The 27,864-nt window shown below is 43.7% G+C and overlaps 1 protein-coding gene across 1 annotated transcript; it reads right to left on the bottom strand.

Annotated features, from left to right (window-relative positions):
• Positions 1-27,864, bottom strand: LOC117350214 (butyrophilin subfamily 2 member A2-like). The gene is made up of 10 exons (XM_033924331.1): positions 27,762-27,864; positions 25,969-26,316; positions 20,327-20,608; positions 18,423-18,551; positions 17,588-17,608; positions 17,131-17,151; positions 16,737-16,757; positions 2,813-2,833; positions 2,706-2,732; positions 1-1,299 (listed from the first exon to the last, which is right to left on the bottom strand). The coding sequence occupies exons 1-10, from the start codon at positions 27,856-27,858 to the stop codon at positions 779-781; spliced, it is 1,488 nt and encodes a 495-aa protein (XP_033780222.1). The 5' UTR covers positions 27,859-27,864; the 3' UTR covers positions 1-778.

Raw genomic sequence — 27,864 nt, 5'->3', positions numbered from 1 at the left:
GTTACAATATGCGGGTAGTCAGTGCAATTATAGTGTGAAGAAGCTTGGAAAAAAAATACAATTTACAGTTTGTTAAGAATTTCAGAGGGGACATATGAAAAAAGCAATGGAACAAGTGTTTGGTGTAATTACTGTTTAGGTGATATATCTGTCGAATAAGACAGTTTTTATGACTTTTCTAAAAGCGTCATAGGTCAGTCTAGTTCCATTAAATGTAGTTGTCTAGCCCGTGTTGTTGTTTGTTTGCTTGGTAAATAAAAGTTCTATCCAGAAAGATTTTGTATTTACAGCCGGTAATGCTTGGGTATGCAAATAGCTTGCAGTTTCTTGTTTGTCTTTTTGGGCTGTATAATACGAAGTGAGATAGCAAGTATGTAGGAGCTAGTCCCCAAACTAGCTTGAAGCATATGCAAAAGAACTTGAATATTATTCGTGCCTCAACTGGCAGCCAGTGCAGTAGTCTGTAGTAGGGGCTAACATGGTCGCTTTTTTTCAATCCAAATATCAAGCGGACCGCTGCGTTTTGAACAATTCTAAGTTTCCTCACTGTTTTTTTGGGTATACCAGTCCACCTTTGCCCCCTCCAAATCAACTTCTGGCTATCCCCCTGTTTGCTGAGTGTCCGCTCCTCAGCCACTGATCACCACCAGGAAGGAGCTTCTTCTATCTGCATAAATAGTTACTTGTAATATTTCTGTCAGTGATTTATTTGAATATGTTCAACATCTCACAACAATCCTGCCAGAAATTGGAGATGTTAATCCTGAGCCCAAGTCTCTCATTCCCAGGCTGCCACTGGGCGAATTGTGAAAGGTACAAAATAAGCAAAGAAGAAAGGTCGGAGGGTCTCTTTGAAGGCATCAGTGAAGGTGTGGATAAGAGATTTATTATCTGCATCGTAAAATGAGACCTTTCCTGCCTCATAGTCCAGGAAAATCCCCACTGCGTGGGGTCTCTCTCTCAGGGAAAGATGAGTCACAGGGGAGGTGAAGGCTGAATATTCATCACCCATCTTCCACACTGTCCAGTATCCCCCATCATATAACCATCTGATCTTCCCTTTCCTCCTGACAGACTCTTTACACACTCCCAATGTCCAGTAGTGCCCATCCCCCACCTCCACCTCCCAGTAGTGTCTTCCCGAGGTGAAGCCCTGACACCCCAGCACACAGGGATCAGTATCAAATCTCTTGGGATTGTCCAGCAGATCCTGTCTTATGTTTCCCCTTCTGACACTTTTCTGATCCTCAGATAGGAGGAGTAAAGGATGAGCAGTTCCAGGATCCAGAGTCACGTCCACTGCAGAGAGGAGACACATTAATAAACATGAGCACACGTACTTCTCATTGGCTCCCCACACACAGATTCCAGCCCTCATTGGCCAGTTTCTTAATCATTCACTTATTCTATAACAGCAGCTCTGCTATTGGCAGCCTCAAAGAGCCAACTCAAAGAGTTCCTATTGGATGTCATATTGTCAGTGTTCCCATTGGGCTGAGATTATTCATTCATACTTCAATGAATTCATGAAAGAGAAAGTCCCATTGGTTAATTCCATTCCAAGCTTCCTGTAACTCACAACCCTACTGGCTCCCTGTCCAATTATATTCCAGATGTTAGGAAAAGGATCTGTTCAGCTCTCTCTCCACATCTACCCAGTCAGAACATAAGAATTGCCGCTGTTGGGTTAGACCAGTGGTCCATCGTGCCCAGCAGTCCGCTCCTGCAGCGGCCCTTAGGTCAAAGGCCAGTGCCCTAACTGAGTCTAGCCTTACCTACGTACTTTCTGGTTCTGCAGGAACTTGTCTAACTTTGTCTTGAATCCTTGGAGGGTGTTTTCCCCTTTGACAGACTCTGGAAGAGCGTTCCAGTTTTCTACCACTCTCTGGGTGAAGAAGAACTTCCTTACGTTTCTATGGAATCTATCCCCTTTCAACTTTAGAGAGTGCCCTCTCGTTCTCCTTACCTTGGAGAGGGTGAACCACCTGTCCTTATCTACTAAGTCTATTCACTTCATTCTCTTGAATGTTTCAATCATGTCCCCTCTCAGTCTCCTCTTTTCAAGGGAGAAAAGGCCCAATTTCTCTAACCTCTCGCTGTACGGCAACTCCTCCAGCCCCTTAACCATTTTTGTTGCTTATCTCTGGACCCTCTTGAGTAGTACTATATCCTTTTTCATGTACGGCGACCAGTGTTGGACGCAGTATTCCAGGTGGGGGAGCACCATGGCCCGGTACAGTGACATGATAACCTTCTCCTCAGTCCTTTCCTCACCTGCCTGGTTCCTTTCCACTTCACTTTATTCATTTGATTGATCACCCATCGCAACAGAAATAAAGACACATCTAGCTGCAAGCTCAGATTAAAACAGCAGCAACAAAACATCTCCCTGTCTGTTCAGTTTTCTTATAAATGATCGAGAGTTGATATATTTAAACTCGTGAACTATTGCTGCACAGTGACAATAAAATACAAAGCTCACGGCTACTATATAAATGAACATTGTGAGTTCTCTATTCTCTCCTTACCAGAGGGATCTTTCCCTGACCTTGCACTGTATCATCAGGAAAAACACACAGCTTCTCTATCACTGGAGATACTTTCTCTGTCTCTAACAACACCTCTACAAGGCTGAAGTGTGAGACCACCCTGAAAACAGCTACAGAGGGGAGGAAATTCACATTCAGATTGTGTGAGACTCTTACCTGCATAGCTACAGCATCTTCTCCACTCTGAAATTAGAGAAACACAACAGTCAGAGTTTAGAAAATCTTTAAGCAACACTTTCATATACGTGAGAATAGAAACTTACCAAGTTCTGAATGAAGAGATTCTAGATAGAAATAAAAATAGATAAAAATTAAAGAAGCCAGTTTGTAAAAAAAAACTTTAGTACCCTTAATAAGATCATTATTCAAGAAATTTATCTGGGTAAGTGTGGAAATCATTCAAACAAATCATTGGATATTAAACTATTCTCTCCTGTTTGTAAATGTTATCTTGATATAATTTAGCAAGACAGCTGTACCTCTAGAGGCGGAGTTAGAAGGGATCCAGGGTGCAGTCATGGTTTAGCTAACTATGCTGACATTCGGCCTTGTCCAGCTAAACTTACTTGGGCAAGTTTGGTGGGATATATTTAATAACAAGATTTATCAGGATTAGTGGAGTTCCAGGTTTATTAAAAGTTTGATATCCTGCCTTTTCAAAATTACAAAGCAGCTTTACATAAATAAGCATAAACAGGGAAATACAAACACAATAAACTTAATAGCTAAAAGACAACCAGTGAAACAGATACTAGGACTAACATGACAGACCAAATAGATTGACCCATAAGAAAGGGGTAGAACTACAATAATTAGAGAGAAAAGAACAATCAAGGAAAAAAACAAAAGGGAAGGGAAACTAAGTATTTGTTCTAAACTGCTAGACTAGCCAGGGGGACTGAACTAGTAATCGATTAAAATGTCCTTAAAAGGACGGTCATACTGCAAAAGTGTCTTTGAAAAGCATTGTTTTTAAGCTGGTCTTAAAATTATCTAATGTGTAAATTTATCATAAATAAGCCGGTGCTAAATTCCAGAGCATGGGAGCGGTAACAGAGAAGATATTATTGTGCATAGTATTGATAAACTTTAATGATGGAATTGTTAGCAGATTATGATTAGATGACCGGAGAGTACATTGAGAGGAGTGGGGTATTAAAAGTCTATTGATGAATTCTGGCTGCCCTGTTTGTCTGGTTTTGAACGTCAACAACATTATTTTATAGGTGATACGGTGCGAGATAGGTAACCAGTGTGCTTTGACCAACAGAGGTGTTGCATGGTTGAATTTTTTGCATTGAAGATGATTTTGACAGCGGTGTTTTGGATAATCTGAAGATGTCAAATTTCTTTTTTCATAATTCCCTTAAAAAAGGTGTTGCTGTAGTCTAAGCAAGAACATAAGAATTGCCACTGCTGGGTCACTGCTGGCTCACGCAGCGGCCTTTAGGTCAAAGACCAGTGCCATAACTGAGACTAGCCTTACCTGTGTAAGTTCCAGTTCAGCAGGAACTTGTCTAACTTTGTCTTGAATCCCTGGAGGGTATTTTTCCCCATAACAGCCTCCGGAAGAGCTTCCTAGTTTTCCACCACTCTCTCGGTGAAGAAGAACTTCCTTACGTTTATACGGAATCTATCCCCTTTTAACTTTAAAGAGTGCCCTCTCGTTCTCTCCACCTTGGAGAGGGTGAACAACCTGTATTTATCTACTAAGTGTATTCCCTTCATTATCTTGAATGTTTCGATCATGTCCCCTCTCAGTCTCTTCTTTTCAAGGGAGAAGAGGCCCAGTTTCTCTAATCTCTAACCATATGGCAACTCCTCCAGCCCCTTAACCATTTTAGTCGCTCTTCTCTGGACGCTTTCGAGTAGTACCATGTCCTTCTTCATGTATGGCGACCAGTGCTGGACGCAATATTCCAGGTGAGGCCGTACCATGGCCTGGTACAGCGGCATGATAACCCTCTCTGATCTGTTTGTGATCCCCTTCTTAATCATGCCCAGCATTCTGTTTGCCCTTTTCTCCACCGCTGCACATTGCACAGACGGCTTCATTGACTTGTCAACCAGTACTCCCAAGTCTCTTTTCTGTGGGTTCTCTCCAAGTACCGCACCAGACATCCTGTATTCATGTATAAGAGTTTTGTTACCAACATGCATCACCTTACACTTATCCACATTGAACTTCATTTGCCATGTCATGGCCCATTTCTCGAGTGTGTTTATGTCACGTTGCAGGTCTTCACAATCCTCCTGCGTCTTCACTACTCTGAATAACTTTGTATCATCTGCAAATTTAATCACCTCAGTCGTCATACCAATTTCCAGGTTGTTTATAAATATGTTCAAGCATTCCACTCCACTCGTGATGCTTTTCTAGTCCGAGTATTGTCCATTTACCCCCCACTCTCTGTTTCCTATCCGCCAGCCAATTTTTAATCCACATATGTATTTCACCCTCGATTACATGGGTCACAATTTTTTGAAGTAGTCGTTCATGTGGAACCTTGTTGAACGCCTTCTGAAAATCCAGATATACAATGTCGACTGGGTCACCCTTGTCTATCTGCCTGTTTACTCCCTTGAAGAAGTGCAACAAGTTCATCAAGCAAGATCTTCCTTTGCTGAAGCTACGCTGGCTGGTCCTCATCAGATCATGTCCATCAAGGTGCTCAATGATGTGGTCCTTTATCAGCACCTCTACCATCGTTCCCGGTACCGAGGTCAGACTCAACGGTCTGTAGTTTCCTGGATGTCCCCTCAAACCTTTCTTGAAGATCGGTGTAACATTCGCCACTTTCCAGTCTTCCGGAATCCTTCCTGTTTTGATCGACAAATTGGCTATTAGTTGAAGCAGTTCAGCTTTAGCCCCTTTCAGTTCCTTGATTACCCTTAGATGGATGCCAACCGGTTCCGGGGATTTATCGTTTTTAAGCTTATCAATCTGCCTGCATACCTCTTCTAGATTGACTGTCAACCCTGTCAGTTTCCATCTTCGTTTCCTGTGTATAGCCTGTCGGCTTCTGGTATGTCCTTTTCGGTAAATACACATGCATAAAATGAGTTCAGTTTGTTGGCTATGGCTTTGTCCTCCTTTAACACTCCCTTTATTCTGTGGTCATCCAATGGCCCCACCGCTTACTTTGCATGTCGTTTCCCCTTAATATATTAATATATTGAAAGAACGGCTTGAAGTTTTTTGCTTCCTTGACTATTTTTTCCTTGTAGTTTCTTTTGGCCCCTCTTACTGCTTTATGGCACCTGCTTTGATGTTATTTGTGCTTTTTCCAGTTTTTGTCTGTTTTTGACCTTTTCCATTCCTTAAATGAAGTCTTCTTGTCTCTGATCACTTCCTTCACTGCTACAGAATGGATGAGAGTGTTAAGAGAGGCATGATCGAGAAACTTTGCAAGGGAGCAAATCAGACAGAGACAGTGAAAACATTTCCATACGACTGAACTGATGTGGTCATGAAATGTGAGTTTCACATCTAGAGTGATTCCCAAAAGCTTTATGGTTCTTAGAGACTGAACTGGAATGGACCTAAATTCTATGGGAGAAAGTAATGATTGACCGTGCCTGATTGGAAAAATCATGGATTTAGATTTGTTTACATTGAGACTAAGCACTCTCTATACCCATCTTACTTTTAAATCATACAGAGAACATCTAGGGGTGGTCCAAGATGGCAGCAGTGTAGTGAAACACTCCCAACTTGGACTCTGAGCATTTTTGTTTCCTTATACAAAATGCCGCATTCAAAGAGGAAGGGAAGTGTTTGGCCTGAGCCCTTGGTTGCCAGAACCTCCTCACCCACTCAGCATTCCATGAAAGAGTTTGGCTTAACTTTAACCTTGCAAGTGACCAGAGGCCAATCTGCAGTGCACATGGTGGAAGGAGACGCCGAGAACTTGGACTTGGGATTTAACATCTCCCTATCTCCTCCGGGTTCTGTGCCTCCGCCTTGTCCTGCTCTTATCGCGGCTCTGATGGGGGAACCCGGTGAGGAGTCTCTGCTGGGGAAACCCCAATCCAAGGGGCAGTGGCCACGAGAATTGAGAAGGAGCTGTGAGCTGTGAGTGGTAGTCGATACTGCTACCCGGCTTGGAAAACCTAAGTTGATAACACTGGAGAGCATTTGGAAAGCTCTCCAGACATTGAACACCTCAGTTGCCAGATCTTCAAATGAAGTTTCAACTTTAGTAAGTACTGTGACTGCTCTGGGGAAGAAATTAGATGGGACTAGGGATGAATTTTACTTACAGATGAAGAATGTTACTGATAAACTGCAAGATCTAACAACTGAAATTATAAAAGAAAAAGCTATACTTAATCATAAGTTTGAACAACTTGAAAACTACAATCGTAGATTGAACTTGGGACTATTAAGTTTTCCTAAATCTCTGAGTGTGACCCAATTGAGTTGCTTAGAAAATATTTGATTGAAATTTTGGGGTTTTCCTTCTGAAAATATACCTCCTATAAATTGTATCTATTATTTGCCAGCAAAGAAAGAAATGGGAGACACCGCAGAGAATTTGCAAAAGAAGCTAGATGAATCACCTTTAAACATCACAGACATATTGGAATCAACTATTACAGAAAACTCTGAAAGAGCGATCTTACTAGTGTCCTTTGCATTTGAACAGGATGTTAACATTTTCAGGTTGTTTTATCATAATTTTCAAAAGTTATATTATGGTAAAAAAAATGTGGATATTTCCAGATGTGACTAAACAAACTCAAGATCGTAGGAAATTATTTCTTGCATTGAAATCAGATATAATTTATTTGGGAGCTTCGTCCCTATTATTCTATCCTATTCAGGTGTAAAATATGTATTCTTTGCCCCAGAACAGCTTAAAGCATTTGTAGATATGAAGAGACTGGTAATTTGAAGTGTTTATTGTTACAGAACCGGTATTATATGAAAGCGGGATATCCTGTTAAGCTTTTTCTGTTTAATTATATTTTGAAATTGATAATCTCCTTGTTATTTTCCTGAGATCCCCCCATGCTTATTTGTTGAGTCTAAGAAAGATGTAATTTGTTTTCATGTGGATACTATTCTTCTTATAATTTGTTTCTGTATTTCTATAACAAGAGTTGTTCTTGTAAATAATTTCAAAATCTTATAAAAAAATATATATATATATTAAACCGTACACTGCAGTGATCACTGGATGCCAGATGAGTTCAGTATGACTCCCATCCCGCATGGGTTCCATTACCAACTGCTGGAACAGTTCTCCTTGTAGAGAATCCAGAATCTCCCTACTTCTAGAAAACCCCGCAATAGGGATACCCGAATCAACATCCAGCATGTTAAAATCACATATTAGCAAGATTTCCCCCTTTTTAGATATATTCTGAATGTCTACTATTAAATCTCTATCCACTTCTTCTGTCTGTGAAGGAGGCCTGTATATCACACCAATGCAAATATATTCACCATACCATCTTTCCAAATTGATCCACAGTGCCTCTTCTGTGCCCTGCAGATCCTGCAATTATGTGGCTTTAATATGATCTTTAACATATCATTAAAGCTACTCCCCCCTCCTTTTCTTCCTACCCTGTCTTTCCTGAACAGATTATAGCCCGGGATAACTACATCCCAGTCATGGTTCTCTGTGAACCACGTTTCCGTGGTCGCCACTATATCCAACCCCTCTTCTTATCACAGCTTCTAGATCCAGAATCTTATTTCCCATACTTCGAGCATTAGTATATACTGCTTTCCAGACATTGCCCCATTTTCCCATCCGTGTACAGGTATTCAGTGATTTACTTGCCTGGGGGCTTATACTCACCCAGGGACTTTGATTGCCCTGCCCCATCCCTTCTAGTTTAAAGGCCTCTTCAGTAGATTAGTTAACCAGCCGCTGAAGATACTTCTTCCTTTCTTTGACAGATGTATACCATCCCTACTCAGCAGCCCTTGGAAAATCATCCCATGGTCTAGGTAGCCAAAATGCTCATGATGACACCATTCATGTAGCCATGCTTCTATGCCCTAGCCTTTACCCTCAATAGGGAGGATGGATGAGAATACCACCTGTGGATCTGTCTGCTTCATCTTCTTTCCCAGAGCCACAAAGTTGCTTTTGATACGTTCGTAGGGGTACCTGGCAGTATCATTAGTGCCAATGTAGATGAGCAGCATCGGATAACAGTCATCAGGCTTGATGGGTCTCAGTAAGCTCTCCTTAACATCTTGGATTTTGCCACCAGGTAGAGAGCATACCTCTCATGACATCCTGTCTGGTCTGCAGATGGATGCTTCTGTACCCCTCAGAAGGGAATTGGCAACTACCACTACCTTATGCCTCCTAGAGGTCATGGATCCAGTAATTTTGGGGATTTCAATCTTTGGCTCATCCTCTACTTAGGATGCTCTCATCTTCTCCACTTCCAGGACAGCATACAGGTTCTTCAGTTCAAGGGCAGGGGAAGTTACAGTACCAATCTTGCAGTGTTCCGTAGTCTGAGTCCAGCTGTCTTCCCTCAGCACAGCCTCTTCTTCCCCACTGCTGGAAATCTTTGACGCCTCATGAACCATTTCATCGATATACCTCTCATTCTCATGGATGCTTCTCAGTCTTGCCACCTCCTCTCTCAGTTCTTTTATTTCCTTCATGAGGGATTCAAGCTGAAGACAGCTTGCATATGGAACCACTCCTTCTGCCTGGGTAACATTTTCTGTCTGCACAGAGACAGAAGCTGTAACTTGAGCAGCAGCTTTGGTGACACGATGTTTCCCAGCTATACTGTGGTTGCAGAAGTACTTACACCTGAGATCCAGCCAGGAGGGAAACACCAGAAAACTGGGTTGAATAGGACTGTGAAACTTTGAAGCAAAGTATGATAATGTTTGCAGTGTGATACCTGCTGTATTGCAGTTTTTGTTTTTGTCTTTGCCAAGAATAAGCTTTTCAACCATATGCTTGAGTGACTATTAAAACTGCTAAAAGACTCGAGGGGAGTGGCTAAGATGGCGGCATTGACTGAGCTGTGAGATCGAGCTCTCGTGGCTGTTAGCGTCTTTTTTCCTAGAGCAATTTTGCCACAGAAAAGGAAAGGTTTGGTCAAGGCGCCTTCTTCCTCAATGACGATACCACCTATTAGATAGCAGACGATTGAGCAATTATTACCCGGTATCTGCATTGGGACTGGCGGAATTAGCCCCTTGTTGGGGAAAGGTAAAGAAGGCCTTACCTCACAGGGGCATGAGATCTCTCTTTCGCCACCGCAAGCGGAGCCACCTCCTTGTCCGGCGGATTCGAACGCCCTGGAGGCGGGAATTGCCAGTGTTGCCGAGGACACGCCTAGAGTTCCGGTGGAGGAAGCAGCCAGGGCAGATAAGCTTCTGCCGATGGGAGTCAACATTGGGGAGATGAACCTCTCCAATGAGGTGACTTTAGCAGCAATTTGGCAAATGCTCCAGAAATTGGATAAAGCTGAGGTTAAAACATCAGAGGCTGCCTCGAAGACATCAGAGGAGGTAAAAACTTTGGCTGGTAAAATCGATGATATTTCAAGAGCCTTGGAACATTCTAACACAGAAATGAAAAACTCTATAGTAAATGTGCAATCAGAAGTTCAAGTCTTACAAGCCTTTAAAGTAGCTGTGATTAAAGATAATACTATGCTTCAAAGAAAAATAGAAAACATTGAGAATTTTAATCGCAGACTTAATGCCAGAATTTTGAATTTCCCCAAAGTACCCGAGATTTCAGCATATGAGATGTTCAAGAGATATTTGTTGGAAGTTTTAAAATATTCACCAGACCATATTCCTCCATTAAATAAAATATATTATCTTCCACAAACCACTAGAGCTCGGGAAACAATGGAGGGAACTAATCCAGATACACCGCAATTGGATGTTAACAACATATCAGCTATTTTGGAAGAGTCTATCTCTGACTCCTCATTGAGAGTGACACTTCTGATTTCATTTATTTTTCAACAGGACTTGGATTCTTTTATGAAACTCTATTTCCGTCTATCAAAAGAACTGTTTTATGGTAAAAAGATATGGGTATTCCTGGATGTAACTAAGGTTACCCAGGAAAAAAGGAAACAATTTTTGTCCTTGAGACAGGAGACCAGGGCACTTGGGGCGTCCTTTTTACTGGCGTACCCTTGTAAATGCGTAGTAAAATTTGCTCAGGTTAAATATATTTTCTTTCAGCCGGAGCATCTAAAATCATTTCTGGAGCTAAAGAAAATTGCTGTTGTTTAGCGGAAATTTAATATAATGCAGAGCATGTTATAGCCTTTCATTGATTAGTTCTTTTTCCTTTGTGTTTAACTTCTTAATAATTGCCATTACTCCCCTTTATTCTTTTGTGGTCTAAGGAAGAAAAAAATTTATTTTCATATCTGTTTATAGATGTGATGTGTTAACATTTATTCCGGCTGTATTTCCTTAGCAAGAATGTTAGTTTCTTGTAATATATTGAAAATTGTTGTGTTTTTTTTTTTTGTTACATAGAGCTTTTTGGACCCCAGTTAGATTACAAAAATTAAATACGGTAGTTCCTTGTCCAATAGGTGCTGGCATTGTAAATTGGAGGTAGGGACTTTGGATCATCTTTTATTCTACTGTCCCCATATCTTAGCCTTTTGAAACTCAATCTGGGATCAAATAAATTGTTTATTGGAAAACCATGTAGCATTATCTTATGATACTGTGCTTTTTGGTATGTCTATGAGAAAAAAGAGTCAGATATCAATATGTAACAAACTTTTATTGATTTTGACTGGAGTTGCCATCCAACATATTACTAATAACTGGAAAGATCATAGTAGGCTCAATTTTAAGTTTTGGTGGAATTCAGTATGTCACATATATAGAATGGAAAGATCAATAGCGGTACAGAATGGAAATTATAAAAATTTTATTAAAATATGGGAGCCATTAACATCTTTCTGTCATGATTAGATGCCATTTTTCTATTAATTATACACCATTCAGTATTGGGTGGGGGGAGGATTTCAAATATATGATCTTATAATAAATAGAGGGTTTTGAGGGAGGGTGGGATAGGGATACATTTTTAATTATAAGTTATAATGATAAGATGTTCAAGTGCTCAAGCTAAATGTGTTTATTATATAATATTTGTACACTTGATGAAAGTTTTAAAATGAATAAAGAATTTAAAAAAAAAAGAAAATTTCAATAAATAATAAGTTTAATAAAACTGCTAAAAGATTGCAGAACTCAGTTTGGGGAAGGATCCTGTATTTGTATGATTACCAGGGTGAGAGATTTCACCCAGTGGATTTTGCTTTTCAAGCAAAAAGAATTGAACACGTTCTGGGGGGGGGGTTCCCATTCTGAGCTGAGCTGAAGCTCAGTGTCACCTGCAATGCAGGCAGCAGTTGGAATATGTGCCTAATACCTTTTTGTGCATTGAACTTTTCTTGTTCTTTTTTCTGTGAGGAAATTCTACTTGTGAATGAAAGGGACCTATGGTTCATTTGCCCTGGTGAAAAGGACTTACCTGTTTGAGCCTGAAAGCTCAGGAGCAATTGAAAGGGGTTTGCATTTCTTTTGGATCAACAGAAAGAAAGTGTTTTGGGTTTTTTTGTGTGTTTGGGGAAGCTTGGCTATCCTGATTTATGGCCGCCGAAGGTCAGAATAAAAAAACTGATAAGCTCTGAATGTTGTTTTCCTTGAGGACATTTTTATGCACTGCACAGTTTTAGTTACCTTAGTCCAGTGGTTCCCAAACCCTGTCTTGGGGGACCCCCAGCCAGTCGGGTTTTCAATATATCCCTAATGAATATGCATGAGAGAGATTTGCATATAATAGAAGTGACAGGTATGCAAATCTCTCTCATGCATATTCATTAGGGATATCTTGAAAACCCGACTGGCTGGGGGTCCCCCAGGACAGGGTTTGGGAACCACTGCCTTAGGCAGATGGCTAGACTGAACCTTCCTGAAGGGTTTTCTCAGCTCCCTTAGAACAGACTTACAAAGATTATAGCTAGCGCCCCCTGCTGTCCTGAATAGAGGCCTAGCTCGCGACACGGTATAGTAAATGAACTGATTCATGTTGAATTCTGAGATAATCTTGGATAGAAATTTGGAATAGGTGTGTAGAGTTACTTTTGTTGGGGAAGAACTGAGTATATGACAGAAAAGTCAGTAACATCTACAGTTTGCTGATCCATCTTGGCTGATATTACAGTAACCAGGATAAGAATAGTCCAGGTGAGGAGCTGGTCCCAGCAGTTCAAAGAGTGCCAAAGAGTGGTCTCAATGGGCAAAATGAAGACAATATTAAGGTCCCAGGCTGGTGGCAGGCCCCACACTGGACGTTTTATTTTTAGGAGACTGCTCATGATGCAGGACATGAGAGAGTGTGAGAAGAATGATGGAGGTGAAGACAAGACTTGCCGCAGGGGGCAAGCGAATGGATCTTGGCCATTGGATGCAGCCCATTGTGAGAAGCAATTCCCTGAACTAATAGGACCTCTCAGTAGAGGGTCTCAGGGCTGAAAGGAGGATGTTTTGAGTTAAGCTACAGGAAAACTGGTGCACCCTGGGTCCAGTAGTGTACCAAGTGACTCCTTTCCGACCCTCCCAGCGAAAGCAGCAAACTTCCCTCCAGTAGCGTCGGCTTTCTCCTTCCTCTGCCGCATCACTGACGCGGAAGAGGGAGGAGAAAGCCGCGAAGGAGGTTTGCTGCTCTCGCTGGGAGGGTCGGAAAGGTTCACCGGGGGGGGAGATAGGAGGGTCAGCGGGGGTTCGGCTGGGAGGGGGGTGAAGCGGTCTGCCTCGGTGCTTCATTACCTTCTTCGGGCAGCAGCAGCGTTTACAATTCGCTGCTGTTGGCGGCTTCAGGCCTTGTTCTCTGCCGGGTCTTGCCTACTTCCTGTTTTCATGAAGACAGGACCCGACAGAGAGGAAGGCCTGAAGCGGGCAACAGCAGTGAATTGTGAATGCTGCTGCTGTCCGACGAAGTTCAGGACATCAGGACATCGGGGAAGGAGGAGGGAGAAATCGGCTGCTGGCTTGGGGGTGAGGGTAGGGAAAGAATCGTGGAACTGGAGAAATTGGCACATTGGCTTTGTGGGAGCTAGGGAGAGAGAGAGAAAGAAAGGAAAAAATAAAAAGGGGAGCCAGGGGGAGAGAGAAAGAAAGGCAGAAAGAAAGAGGAGGGCCAGGGGGAGAGAAAGAAAGGCAGAATGAAAGAGGAGGGCCAGGGGGAGAGAGAAATAAAGAGGGAGGCCAGGGGAAGAGAGAAATAAAGAGGGGGGCCAGGGGGAGAGATAAAGAAAGGCAAAAATAAAGAGGGGGTCAAGGGGGAGAGAAAGAAAGGCAGAAAGAAAGAGGAGGGCCAGGGGGGAGAGAGAAATAAAGAGGGAGGCCAGGGGGAGAGAGAAAGAAAGGCAGAAATAAAGAGGGGGGCCAGGGGGAGAGAGAAAGAAAGGCAGAAATAAAGAGGGGAGCCAGGGAGAGAGAGAAAGAAAGAGGGGGGGGCAGGAGAAGAAAGAAGAAGGACCAGAAGAAGGACCAGAGACTCATGAAATCACCAGACAAAAAGGTAGGAAAAATGATTTTATTTTCAACTTAGTGATCAAAATGTGTCCGTTTTGAGAATTTATATCTGCTGTCTATATTTTGCACTATGGCCCCCTTTTACTAAACCGCAATAGCGTTTTTTAGCGCAGGGAGCCTATGAGCGTCGAGAGCAGCGTGGGGCATTCAGCGCAGCTCCCTGCGCTAAAAAACGCTATTGCAGTTTAGTAAAAAGGGAGGGGGAATATTTGTTTATTTTTGTATAGTTGTTACTGAGGTGACATTGCATAAAGTCATCTGCCTTGACCTCTTTGAAAACCCGCGGAATATAAATGATAATTAACATTTTCTCTGCGTACAGCGTGCTTTGTGTTTTTAAAATTTTATTGTTGGTAGATCATTTTGACTTGGCCACAAAGGTAAGGGGGAGGGAGGGAGGGGAGCTGCTGAAAGACATCTAGTAATCCTTGCAGGCTTGACTGTGCAGGGAATTATTTTTGTAAAATCATGTTTTGTTATGTGACTGGCATTATCTAGACTTTAATTTCTATGAATGAATAGAATGAAAATGATATAAAATTACTTGCTTGTTTTTATGTGCGTGCGCTGAAGGAAAGTGGAGAGAAAGTGGGCTGAGGATGCTGAAGGGAAATGGGGAAGAGAGTGGGGAGAAGACGCTGATTTATAAATTGACAATTGTACAGAATATTGTTTCTTTTTATACTTTAATATAAACAATTCAAGGCTTGTGTGGATGGAATCAGGTGGTTTGCAGGGATGGGGACCGAGCTTATGGGGATTAGTCCAATAAAATTGTATTTTTTAATTTCTCATTATTTGTTTTATTTTTATTTGTTAATTTGTAAAGTGGTGATTGTTATGTATCAGTTTTTTCAAATTTACATCTACTGTCTTTATATTTTGCACTGTATTAGAGGACATGTGTTACTCTTTTTTGTGGTGTTGCATTGTATCCAGGGTCTGGTTTCTTGGCGGTTCAGTTTAACTTTTGTCTGCATATTTCTATTTTTAGTTTGTGATTATTCCATATTGGGCGAGGGTGTATCTCTGTTCTGTGTGTATGAAAAGAACACAGTTTTCAGTTGGCATTGACTACAGGATCAATTGACTGTGCGGGATCTGGCTTGTTTAGTTTTACAATGTATGTGTTGGTGTTATATTGCTCACTGCAGTGTTTAAGATGCAGCCTTTTCCTAGGTACACTCTTGTGGTGCGATATGTGGATTGTTACTAAAAATCATATTTTTCATATAGATGGGGGAGGGGGGGTGTCAAAAAATGATGGGCCCCGGGTGCCACATACCCTAGGTACGCCACTGCCTGGGTCCATCAGATGATGACACCATACAGGGCCTGTATCTCCCCTGCTTGTGTGGTGCTGAATATATTGGGGAATCAGTTTCATAATTCTTGCTATTGAATTTATCCACCAAGACTTATGTGAGTACATTTAGTTGGACAGTGCAGAATGTCAGCCTGGTTTAGCTAAACTAAGACTGCATCCTGGATCACGTCTAACTTTGCCTCTTTTTGTCTGGATAAATTTGACCATGGAGCAGAGGAGAAGGGAGTAAAATCCCATGATCTGTTTGGGTAACTTGTACTTCTTTATTCTTGTTTTCTGGACTCTTTGCAGTCTGGGATCATTTTAATTGGTCCAACATATGAATCACCCAATGATACAATTCTAGCTGAGACCACCTCTGACCATCTACATCACCAGGAAGAGAGACATTCATAAGAAAATCAGGACATATCAGAGTAATGGGCAAAACTTAAGAACTGTAGTTGTTACAGGAAAGTATTTATTCTTATTTGTAGTAAGCATTTCTGCAAGTGGAAAGAATCACTGCTCACACCAAAACATGACACCAAGAAGGATTTGAACATTGTTTCAGGTCCTCCTCCTAGGGATGAAATTCATTAACCATATGTCACAGACTCTCCCCACAAATTACTTGCCTTCCTAGAACCTCTATCCTGCATTTTCCTGTATCGTTGGTATCCACATGTACCATAACAACCAGCTCCTCCTCAGCTCTTTCTAAGAGGGTCACTATCTTTGCACTATAGTACTCCCCCAATAATCGGGGGGGAGCTCTGTTCCAGGAAGCCCCACAAATATCAAAAAACAGCGAATATGGTTTTTCACCTGGGGAGGCAGAAGAGGGCAGATGTAAAGGCAGGAGAGTACAGCTGGAGCACCAGCAAGTGAAAGAAATCACTTGTGGTATGCTCTGACCACCTCTTCCTGTATTAAAGTTGAGCTTCACCAATCAGGAGCTACTTTGACACGCAGCTCCTGATTGGTGAAGCATGAATTTAGTACAGGAAGATGCAGTCGGAGAATACCGCAAATGACTGGATCCGCGAACTATGAATTTGCGGGGGGAACACTGTATACGGATGTTACCAGGAAATCCTACAACCACCCAACTGACAGACTAACTTTCTCCCAGTCTGAAAATTTCCCATTTATGCACACCCTCTGTATTCTGTTTTCTAACCATTTGTTGATCCATCTGTGCACTTCTGCACTATCCAGCCAGCTCTCTACATTCCTAATGATTGATTTAGGAACTGGAACAGTTTGAGCCACACAACATAATGATACAATTACTTACTAATATCTGCAGAAAATGTTTCTACAAGAAAACAAAAAGCAAAAGAATCAATGTTGAGATATAGCAACATTAACATTCCTTTAAGACTTACTCTCCAGAGGTGAAATGCCTTTACTGTAGACCTTGGTCCTCATCCCCCATATATACCAACTTGCTTTCCGGAACCTCCCTCATGCATCTTTCCATGATGTTGGCACCTATTGTGGTGTGACAGCCAGCTCCTCCCCAGCACTTCCTAACATGTTATCTAGGTGAGATCTACCATCCTCAAACAGACAGTCAAGTTACTAAGCAATCCCTACATCCACTGTCCATCCAGCTCTCTACATTCCTAAGGATTGATTTAGGAACTGGAACAGTTTGAGACACACAACATAATGATACAATTACTTACTAATATCTGCAGAAAATGATTCTACGAGAAAACAAAAAGCAAAAAGAATCAATGTTGAGATACAGCAACATTAACATTCCTTTAAGACTTACTCCCCAGAGGTGAAATGCTTTCAATGTGGACCCTGGGCCTCGGGCCTCATCTCCCATATACAGTAACTTGCTTTCCGGAACCTTCCTCATGAATTATCCTCTGATATTGGTGCTTCTGTGTGGTGTGGTACCTCTGGCTCCTTCCCAGCATTCCCTAAAATTTTATCTAGATGATTTGTGAGATCCACCACCCTCTAACCAGGAACCGTAAAACATAATGATACAATTAGAAACATAGAAACATAGAAAAAAGCAGCAGAAAAGGGCTATAGCCCACCAAGTCTGCCCATTCCAAGTATCCCCTCCCCTGAATTTACTCCCTTAAAGATCCCACGTGAGTATCCCATTTTCTCTTAATTACTTACCAACTTTTGCAGAAAGGTTTTCTACAAGAAAAAAAAGAGAAAATTCACTGCTAGGATACAGCAACATTAACAGAGGATTCGAACAGAGGTGAAATGCATCCACTGTGCACCTTGACCCTCTCTCTAAATCTGACTTCCAGAACTTTCCTCTGTTGTTGGTACCAACGTGTGTCATGAAAGCCAGCTCCTCTCTAGCCCTCAAAATATCTAATAGGTGAAGCACTGAGTTCTGCCACCTATGAACCAAGCAGGCAAGATAGCAAGATTAATTGGTGTAGTAAGTAGCCACACCACTGAGGTTTAATAAAAAAAAAAAAAAAACACAGAACAATTGAAAGTTGAGTGCAGAATTCCACGTGGCACCAAGCAATGCATAAGTCAAGGCGCCCTTTAATGCCTAACATGCCTACCTGAAAAGTAGGTAGGGTTAGGGTTTGAGAATAGGTGTGGTTGACTTAGGTGTTGCTAGACATCAGAGTTAGATGCTGCAAATTAGACCAGGTAAACCATGGCCTAATTTGGCAGTGCCTACTTCTGCGATGTCTAGCAACATCAAAACACAACTAGCTGCCACTAGGCTTGATTCTATAACAGATGCCTAACAGTTGATGGATAACTGCATGAAGCGGTGTCTACAATGTAGGGTCATTTAGGCGCCATTTATAGAATCAGGTCCACTGTGCTAATGAGGGCCCTAAAGAGATTCTTACCCTTGAATGAAGCTGACAGGTCTCAACTAAAGTTCAATAGCTAATCTCCGCAGGGACCCTCCCATCCTCCTCTCTCTTCCTGTGAGGCCCCTGAGGCATTGTCAAGAATTGGAGGATTACTGTACCTTTCTCTTCTCTTTCCTTTCTCAAGTGGTAAATGACCAACACGACCAGCAAACCACATGGGATTAGCACAGACATCAAAATGAGGGAGAGAGAGGCCATCCAACGAGACACCCGCTGGTAAAATATGTCTGAAAAAGAGATTAAACCAAGAGACGTGAACTTCAATTATTCTAGGATATTGCACTTAATAAATGACAATCCCTAATCTGATTATGGAACTAGACCTGAGGAAAGACATGGTAACAACTATCTCCAGATCTGATTTCAGGAGATGCAACCAATTTCATGATATAGAGCTAAATTCAAGAAAGGTTGGTTGAAGTTATGTCCCAACTTGGGACCTCGGTTGGCCACTGTTGGAAACAGGATACTGGGCTTAATGGATGTTTGATCTGTCCCAGTACAACAGCTCTTATGTTCTTATGTGAGCCAAGTATAGGACAGTCAAGCTATTGTGCCATCACTGATGAGGTTGGCTCTTAGGCATTGATGGAATGAGGCATTATGACATCACGGTCTCAGTTCTGGAATGTTGCTACTCTTTGGGTTTCTGCCAGGGACTTGGGCTGGCCACTGAGGGAAACAGGATGCCGGGCTAGATGGACCTTCAGTCTTTCCTAGTACAGCAACTCTTATGTTCTTATGTGAGCCAAGTATAGACCAATCAAGACACTGTGAGCTCACTGCTGAGATTCGTTCTTAGGCATTGGTGGAATGAGGCATTATGACATCACAGTCTCAGATTTTTGGGTTTCTGCCAGACCTTCGCTCTGTCCTAGTACAGCAACTCTTATATTCTTAAATATTTGGGCACTAAATGGCATTCTTTAAAGCAGGGGTGTCCATCCTTTTGAATTCCCTGGGCCGCATTGGCCGAAAAAAAATGTTTCTGGGGCTTCGCAAACGCTGCAGCAAGACAGAGGAGGGAGCCAGCAAGACAGTAAACACCCAGGGGTAGCAGAGGAAAACATTGCATTACCCTCGACCAGGGCCGCACAAAATACTTCAGTGGGCCACATGCGGCCCTCGGCCCGCAGGTTGGTCACCCCTGCTTTAAAGGCAGTTCCACGAGGTTCAAAGGCTGGAGTAAATGCTCATGCCTAAGTAATTGCATAGTGCGGGGAGAGGGGGTGGTCCACCCGAGGTCTATCTTGGTGAGGGCGCCAGTACCTCTTCTCCTCTCTGCCCCCGCTTCTTCCCACTCCTCTCCCCACCACAGGTGCGCCTTCACATCCCCTCCACTGTACCTCTAGCACCTTGCCGCTGTGAGCCGCAACTCCAACCTGCTGCTTGCACTGGTGTCTGCTCTCCTTTTGACGTCACTTCTGGGTCCCGCAATTAGGAAGTGATGTTAGAGGGGAGAGCTGGCACGGCCACCAAATTGGTGATGCTCTTTGCACCAGGGGAGTTAAAGGGGCTCGGGGGAAGGGAAGGAGCATGCAGATATGGCAGGGGAGTGGAGAACAGGGGGGTGGGGGGGAGGAGTGTGCCATCACCCCAGGCGCCTCCCACCCTTGCTACACCACTGCGCCTAAGTACTGGTAGTTGGATGTGTAAATGACAGTATCCCTTAACACACCCACTTGTTTGCCACACCCCGACCCACCCATGCCTCCCCCAAGTCCCCGCCCCTTTTAGAGTTGCATACCATAGAAACTATATGTTCAGTTTATAGAACATGGGTGTTAAGTCAATTATATACTATATGTGACCACAAAGTGCCATTTAGTGCTTGATAAGGCCGATTATTGATACCTATCACCAATTAAGTGGCAATTTAGGGCTGATTAGCAAATTAAGTTATGCACATAACTGTCCCCATTCTATAAGTGCACAGCAAATTGTGTATCTAAATTTTGGCACCCTTTATAGGGGACATAAAGTAAATCTCTCTGTAACTGACCTGCTATAGAGATCACGGATGCTTTCTCTTGGCTCAAGATGACGTTTCTGATATGACAGGAAATGCTGCCCTGCTGATTTGTTTTCAGAAGAAGGGAAGTTTTGACCTTGAAGAGACCATTCTGCTCTTGTGTTTCTGTTTCAGATGCTGCTATCGGACTCTGTCCATCTTCTTGTCTCCAGGTCACTTCAGGCTCTGGATACCATCCAGAAGATTCACACATGACCTTTATCCCTCTGTCCTGATGGTCAGTCACTGACATGGAAAGAGCACTGCCCAGACCTAAAGGAAAACAGAACGTTATAGATTCATTTTATGATAGTGACATATATGAAACAGAATTGAGATTTTACCATCTGTAGCTGATGGAGATAACAGGCTCAGAAATCTTGATCACCAGCAGAACTGTGGAAATATTAGAGGTCCAGAGCCCTGAAGCCAGAGCCTGACAAATTTCAGGTGTTGGGGCATGATTTGACTCCCTGGCACCTATGGTTTTCTTGCCTTGCATTTTTTTTTTCCTTTTTTCTAGCCGCTGCATCCGAAACAAGAACTTCCTCTTTTCTGTACTATATACCTGTCTGACAGGAACTCTCATGCTTTATTTATTTATTTATATATTCAATTTTTTAGCCCATCCTCCCAAAAGAGCCCAGAACGGGTTACAATGAATATATTGGTGCATTAAAATTATAAGTAAGATAGAAATTCCCTTACTGTCCCGAAGGCTCACAATCTAACTAAAGTACCAGGAAAAATGACAATTAGAAGAGTAATAAAGAAAGAAAAATAGAGATAGAGGAGAAAAATAAGAAAATAAACATTCTAATAAGATTACAATGATCTAAAGGAATTTGAAAGGTTAAAAAGAGGGGAGATAGGAATAGATGCAGAGGGAGAACCGTCGAAGCAATAGAATTCTGGGAAAATTTAAATGAAATTTGAATGATAAAATAAAACAAAACAAGTGGCAAAACAATGAATGAGATTAAAAAAATATATATCATAAACTAAAAAGAAGTGAAAATAAAAACAAAACAGTCAAAACTGAAGTCCAGCTTCAACGGGCCCCCGAGCCAACCGTTGGTCCGATGGCCGGACTGCAGCCCTCCTCCGTCAGCTCTCCCCTGCTCGAATGGGGGAGGAGCGAAATCAGTGTCGGGTGCCCCGCTGGAACGGGCCCCCGAGCCAACCGTTGGTCCGATGGCCGGACTGCAGCCCTCCTCCGTCGGCTCTCCCCTGCTGGAATGGGGGAGGAGCGAAGACAGTGTCGGGTGTCCCGCTGGAACGGGCCCCCAAGCCGACCGTTGGTCCGATGGCCGGACTGCAGCCCTCCTCCGTCGGCTCTCCCCTGCTGGAATGGGGGTGGAGCGAAGACAGTGTCGGGTGCCCCGCTGGAACGGGCCCCGAGCCGACCGTTGGTCCGATGGCTGGACTGCAGCCCTCCTCCGTCGGCTCTCCCCTGCTGGAATGGGGGAGGAGCGAAGACAGTGTCGGGTGCCCCGCTGGAACGGGCCCCCGAGCCAACCGTTGGTCCGATGGCCGGACTGCAGCCCTCCTCCGTCGGCTCTCCCCTGCTGGAATGGGGGAGGAGCGAAAGTGTCGGATGCCCCGCTGGAACGGGCCCCCGAGCCAACCGTTGGTCCGATAGCCGGACTGCAGCCCTCCTCCGTCGGCTCTCCCCTGCTGGAATGGGGGAGGAGCGAAAGTGTTGGGTGCCCCGCTGGAACGGGCCCCCGAGCCGACCGTGGGTCCGATGGCCGGACTGCAGCCCTCCTCGTCGGCTCTCCCCTGCTGGAATGGGGGAGGAGCGAAGACAGTGTCTGGTGCCCCGCTGGAACGGACCCCCGAGCCGACAGTTGGTCCGATGGCCGGACTGCAGCCCTCCTCCGTCGGCTCTCCCCTGCTGGAATGGGGGAGGAGCGAAGACAGTGTCGGGTGCCCCGCTGGAACGGGCCCCCGAGCCAACCGTTGGTCCGATAGCCGGACTGCAGCCCTCCTCCGTCGGCTCTCCCCTGCTGGAATGGGGGAGGAGCGAAAGTGTCGGATGCCCCGCTGGAACGGGACCCCGAGCCAACCGTTGGTCCGATAGCCGGACTGCAGCCCTCCTCCGTCGGCTCTCCCCTGCTGGAATGGGGGAGGAGCGAAAGTATTGGGTGCCCCGCTGGAACGGGCCCCCGAGCCGACCGTGGGTCCGATGGCCGGACTGCAGCCCTCCTCGTCGGCTCTCCCCTGCTGGAATGGGGGAGGAGCGAAGACAGTGTCTGGTGCCCTGCTGGAACGGACCCCCGAGCCGACAGTTGGTCCGATGGCCGGACTGCAGCCCTCCTCGTCGGCTCTCCCCTGCTGGAATGGGGGCGGAGCGAAGACAGTGTCGGGTGCCCCACTGGAACAGGCCCCCGAGCCAACCGTTGGTCCGATGGCCGGACTGCAGCCCTCCTCCGTCGGCTCTCCCCTGCTGGAATGGGGGAGGAGCGAAAGTGTCGGGTGCCCCGCTGGAACGGACCCCCGAGCCGACCGTTGGTCCAATGGCCGGACTGCAGCCCTCCTCGTCGGCTCTCCCCTGCTGGAATGGGGGAGGAGCGAAGACAGTGTCGGGTGCCCCGCTGGAACAGGCCCCCGAGCCAACCGTTGGTCCAATGGCCGGACTGCAGCCCTCCTCCATCAGCTCTCCCCTGCTCTCCGCTTTTTTGGGCTACTTTTTGGCCGGTTCCGGACCGCCTATTGCTTGAGGGCTCAAACTTGCAGGGAGAGATATGGTGCAAAAAAGAGGAAGCAGCTGCCTACAGCAGGAAATACATGGGGAGTCTAGTGTGTGTGTGTGGGGGGGGGTGGGAATGGATGGCTACCTGGAGCAGTCTTGTTGGGGGAGCAAGAATGGCCTAGTGGGCAGTCTTGTTGTGGGGGAGGGAGAACACATCCTGGCAGTAGCCTGTGGAGATCTAAATTGCTATTTTAGGAGATTAGAAGTACAATGCCCTATCATCTAAAACAGGGGTGTCCAACCTTTTGGCTTCCCTGGGCTGCATTGGCAGAAAAAAAATGTTTCTGGGGCCGCACAAACGCTGCAGCAAAACAGAGGAGGGAGCCGGGAAGACAGCAAACACCCGGGGCATCAGAGGAAAACACTGCATTGCCCTCGACCAGGGCCACACAAAATACTTCACTGGGCAGCATTGGACACCCCTGATCTAAGACGTAGTATTGCTAAGCATGTTGGTGAGAATGGTTTCTTAGTTATGGAACACTAACTGGTGAAGATGCAGAATGTTGTTTCGGTCAATACAATCTAAAAGTTCTTTAGAAGCAATCCTCTCAAAAATCTTAGAAGCAAAGGGCAAGTTTGATACTGGGCTGTATCCTGATCTAAGGATTACATTACATTAGTGACTTATATTCCGCCTTTACCTTGCAGTTCTAAGCGGATTACAGTATAAGACAGCTGGACATTTCCAGGAAGTTACAATTTAAGGGATGCTTACAGTTCTAAGCGGGTTATAGTATAAGATAGCTGGGCTTTTCTAGGAAGTTACATTTGGGGGATGCTTACACAGTAGATGCAGGGAATTACAATTTAGGGGATGCTTACATAATAGATGCAGTTTAGGGAAGGTTTAATAGAGGAGGCAGAGGGGAGAAGTTGGGGAAGGGAGGAGAGTTGAGGGATACTATTAGGGAAGAAGAGTTTAGGGTTAGTTACTTGTTAGGGTCGGTGGGAGGTTGTTTAGTTTTTTGAATAGTATGGTTTTGATTTCTTTTCGGAATGATTTAAAGTCACTTGTAGTTGACATCAAGTTGGAGATATAGGGGTCCAGTTTCGCTGCCTGCGTCGCTAGGGGGCCATCGTACATCTTCTTTCGCTGAGTTCCCTTGAGCGGTGGATAGGCAAATAGGTTCTGGGTTCTTCTTGTTCTGGATGTGCAGTTGAAATTTAGACAGTTGTTGAGGTAGGTGGGTGCAGATCCGTTTATTGCTTTGTATAGTAGACAATAAAATTTGAATTGGATTCGAGCTCGTATTGGTAGCCAGTGTGAGTCAAGGTAGGCATTAGTGATATGGTCGAATTTTTCAAGTGAGTAGATCAGCCTGAGGGCTGTGTTTTGAATGGACTGCAGTTGGTTTATCAAATTTGTGGGGCATGGAAGGTAGAGGATGTTGTAATAGTCCACTAGTCTTAGGACAAGGGATTGAACTATGATCCTGTAATGGTCTTTTTCAAAGAATTTTCTTATTTTTCAGAGATTGCGCATAGTGAAAACTGCTTTTTGAGTGGTTTTGTTGATTTGTATCTGCATTGTGCAGCTTCTATCTATCAACACTCCAAGGATTTTGAGAGAGGGCTGTATGGGGTATTTGGTGACGTTTATTGCTAATTCTGTTATGGATGGGGTTTTGTCTTTTTCGAGTAGTAGGAATTTTGTTTTGTCAGAGTTCAATTTCAGTTTGTGTTTTAGCATCCATTCTTCCACTGCTTCCAGTGTTGTTTTTAGCTTGCCTAAAGAAGTGGGGTCTTGGGTGTCGAAGGGGAGGAGTATGGTTATATCGTCTGCATAGCTGAAAGATGTTGCGTTTAGGGTATCTAGAGTGAAGCCAAGGGAGGATATGAAGAGGTTGAAGAGCATAGGTGATAGTGGTGATCCTTGTGGGACTCCACAGGGGTTAGAACAGGGGTTTGATTTATGGTCGTTTGACTTGACTTTGTAGGTTCTTGATTTTAAGAATCCTCGGAACCAGTTGTATACTGCTCCTGATATCCTTATGGCGTCTAGTATCTGGAGTAGTATGGTGTGGTCTACCAGGTCGAATGCCGCTGAGAGATCAAGTTGAATTAGTAACATTCTTCCTCCTTTACTAAGGTGCTGTCTGGCTGTGTCTAGTAGCGTTTTGTAGGAGAGGACAAATTAGGGGCATGTTTCCAGGGAATGGGAACCAAATCATGAGAAAAATAAATAAATTATTATAAGTAGTCTATCTATTCATTTATTTAACACATTTATATATCGCCTAAAATCTAGGCAGTTTTCAATATCAAGGACAGTCATAAAAATTCATAAAATCGACAAAACAATATTGCAGAAGATATGGAAGAAGATGGTGGTGTGTGATTAATAACCATGAAATTGAAACAGGATCAAGTAAAGAAGTAGTTTTTCATGCCTTGCTCACAATATTGAAGAGGGTAGACAAGGATGATAGAGACAAAGATACCCAAATTCAGGTTAGTAGGTAAAAAGGAGAAGTTCAATGGAAGATGTTGAAGGGGAAAGCCAACACAGCCAACGCAAAACAAGAGATCCTGACAGCCACTAAAACTCAAAGAATCATCAGCGCATAACTTCAGCTGCAGGTGTGTATTTCTCAAATAGTTCATTGACGTGGATAAATTACTTTTGAAAATGCCCCTCTTTACACACTTTGACACAGAAAGGTGATATATCAAATCCATGACCCATATGAAATAAAATGTAATATTTAAAAGAATGACATGCAATTACTAGTGATCTGAACGTTAAGTGAGGGGTATAAGGACTGTCTGTTCATCTGGCACCAGCTCTGCAGTGTGGTGTCTCCTGCAATAAAGTATCCTTGAATCTTTCAATCAACATTAGAATAAACAGAAGAGAACAAAAACTTCCACTTACCGGCTACTTTCAGTTTCACTGTTGCTTCTTCATAGTAAGTATCAAGTTCAAAGTAACAGGTGTATATTCCTTCATCATCGAGTCCAATATTTCGTATCCTCAGTGATACACTTCCATATGAAATGTAATTCTTGATCAACTCTGTCCTGCCTCGGTATTTTGAGTTCTGATGCTCGTTCTGATCCATCCCATTTTTATACAGGTGCACAATAAAGCCAAAACTGTTTAGGAACCACCTAACCTGCATGTACTCAGCATTGAGGGCTGGGGAAAGGTGGCAGGGTAACATGGCATCTTCACCCAGAACGGCAACCACCGGTTGATCAGGGCCAAGGACTTTGAAATGTTCTGTTATCAAGGTTGAAACAATTTTATTGAACAAGGCAGAAAAAACAAAACAGGACAATGAATACAGTAGAAGATACAACATTTGTTCGGGAACTATATAACAAGAATCCCCCGGTTCCAAAATCCCACCCCCATCCCCTACTCAACCCCTATCCTCCCTTACCCTGCCCCTGAGTGTTCTGTTATCAAATGGAATGACATAATTAACAATAGACAGGATGAGATAGATGAATAGCACAGATAAAGAGATGTATAACTGTCTACGCTAATTGCAAAGCCCCACGGCAAAAAAATGATTCCTAATGCCATAATTTCTCCTCTTTGTAAAATTGGATAATCTTTAAAATGTTCTTGTTAGATTGAACAAATACTTTTATAACTCCCAGTGCTGGAAGAATGAACTAGAGAGGGACGCAGAGGATCCCTTGTCCTGACCCAGACAATAAAGCATTAGTTGGATTACGGATTTATTATTCACATCTCCAAATCCAAGCACGAGGCCAGTTATAAAGTCAGGTCGTTAAAGAGCTGACGATCTAAGGGCTACATTTAGTGAAAGGTCCTGTCATAGTAGCCCATGCTAATGTCCATTATTTAATCGAAGGCCTATTCTATGCAGTGGAACCTATTAACATATACTAATGTAATTAGCACATGCTAACATGGCAGCAAAATTTAGTAAACCGTAGTTTGTAGCTGAGGCACTAGCGGGTGAAGTGACTTGCCCAAGGTCACAGGGATCAGCCGAAGGGGGAGGGGGTGTGTGGAAACAAGATATGACCTTCCCCTCCCTGGTTCTGCTCCACTACTCAAACCATTAGGCCACTCCTGCACTTTGCCTTCAATCGCCCAGTGTGGCCGTGGCTGCCGCAGATGCTGTTGAGTATTTTACAGAATTTAGAATGATTTCTTTTTCAGAGGTTTAAGAGCCAACCTTGGCTATGGTTGCATTTCTAAATTGAGGTTCCAAAATATGGACAATTTTGGGGGTGGAGTTGGGTGAGGAAAAGTTGTATGTTTTGCACCTATTTTCTGTACCAGGCATCTAACTTAGGGCCCCTTTTACAAAACCTTAGTAGCAATTCTGCCCACAGGAATTTATTAATTTTAATTATTTATATATCACTTATATCCTAAGTGGTTTACATTCAGGTACTTTATCATATTCCCCTACTGCAGCTTTGTAAATGAAGCCCTTAGGATGCTCAAAGTATGAAAATGAACTGCCTGCATTACAAGGGAGTGATCATTTTTTCCCAAATGTTTAGCTCACAGAAACAGCAGGTGTGGGTGACTGCACATACATTCAACTTCAGCAATGTTCAAAGACAAGCACGCATGTGCACAGAGCATGCGTGAAATAAATCCACAGATCTGTACCAAAATACTCTTTCTGAGAATTCCCCAGATATGAAAAGCCCATAAGATCTTGAAGTGATTCTTACCTGCATTTCCAGCCTGGAAGTGATGAGAAAGCAACAGAAGAATTAATCCGGGAAGAGAGGAGGGAGACATCCTCCAGGGGGATTCAGGAAAACCCATCTTCAG

The sequence above is a fragment of the Geotrypetes seraphini genome, chromosome 16 (genome assembly GCF_902459505.1).
Source record: "Geotrypetes seraphini chromosome 16, aGeoSer1.1, whole genome shotgun sequence".
In the NCBI taxonomy this organism is placed as follows: domain Eukaryota; kingdom Metazoa; phylum Chordata; class Amphibia; order Gymnophiona; family Dermophiidae; genus Geotrypetes; species Geotrypetes seraphini.
The sequence above is the reverse complement of the archived record's forward strand: the minus strand, read 5'-3'. Positions and strand labels throughout refer to the sequence as shown.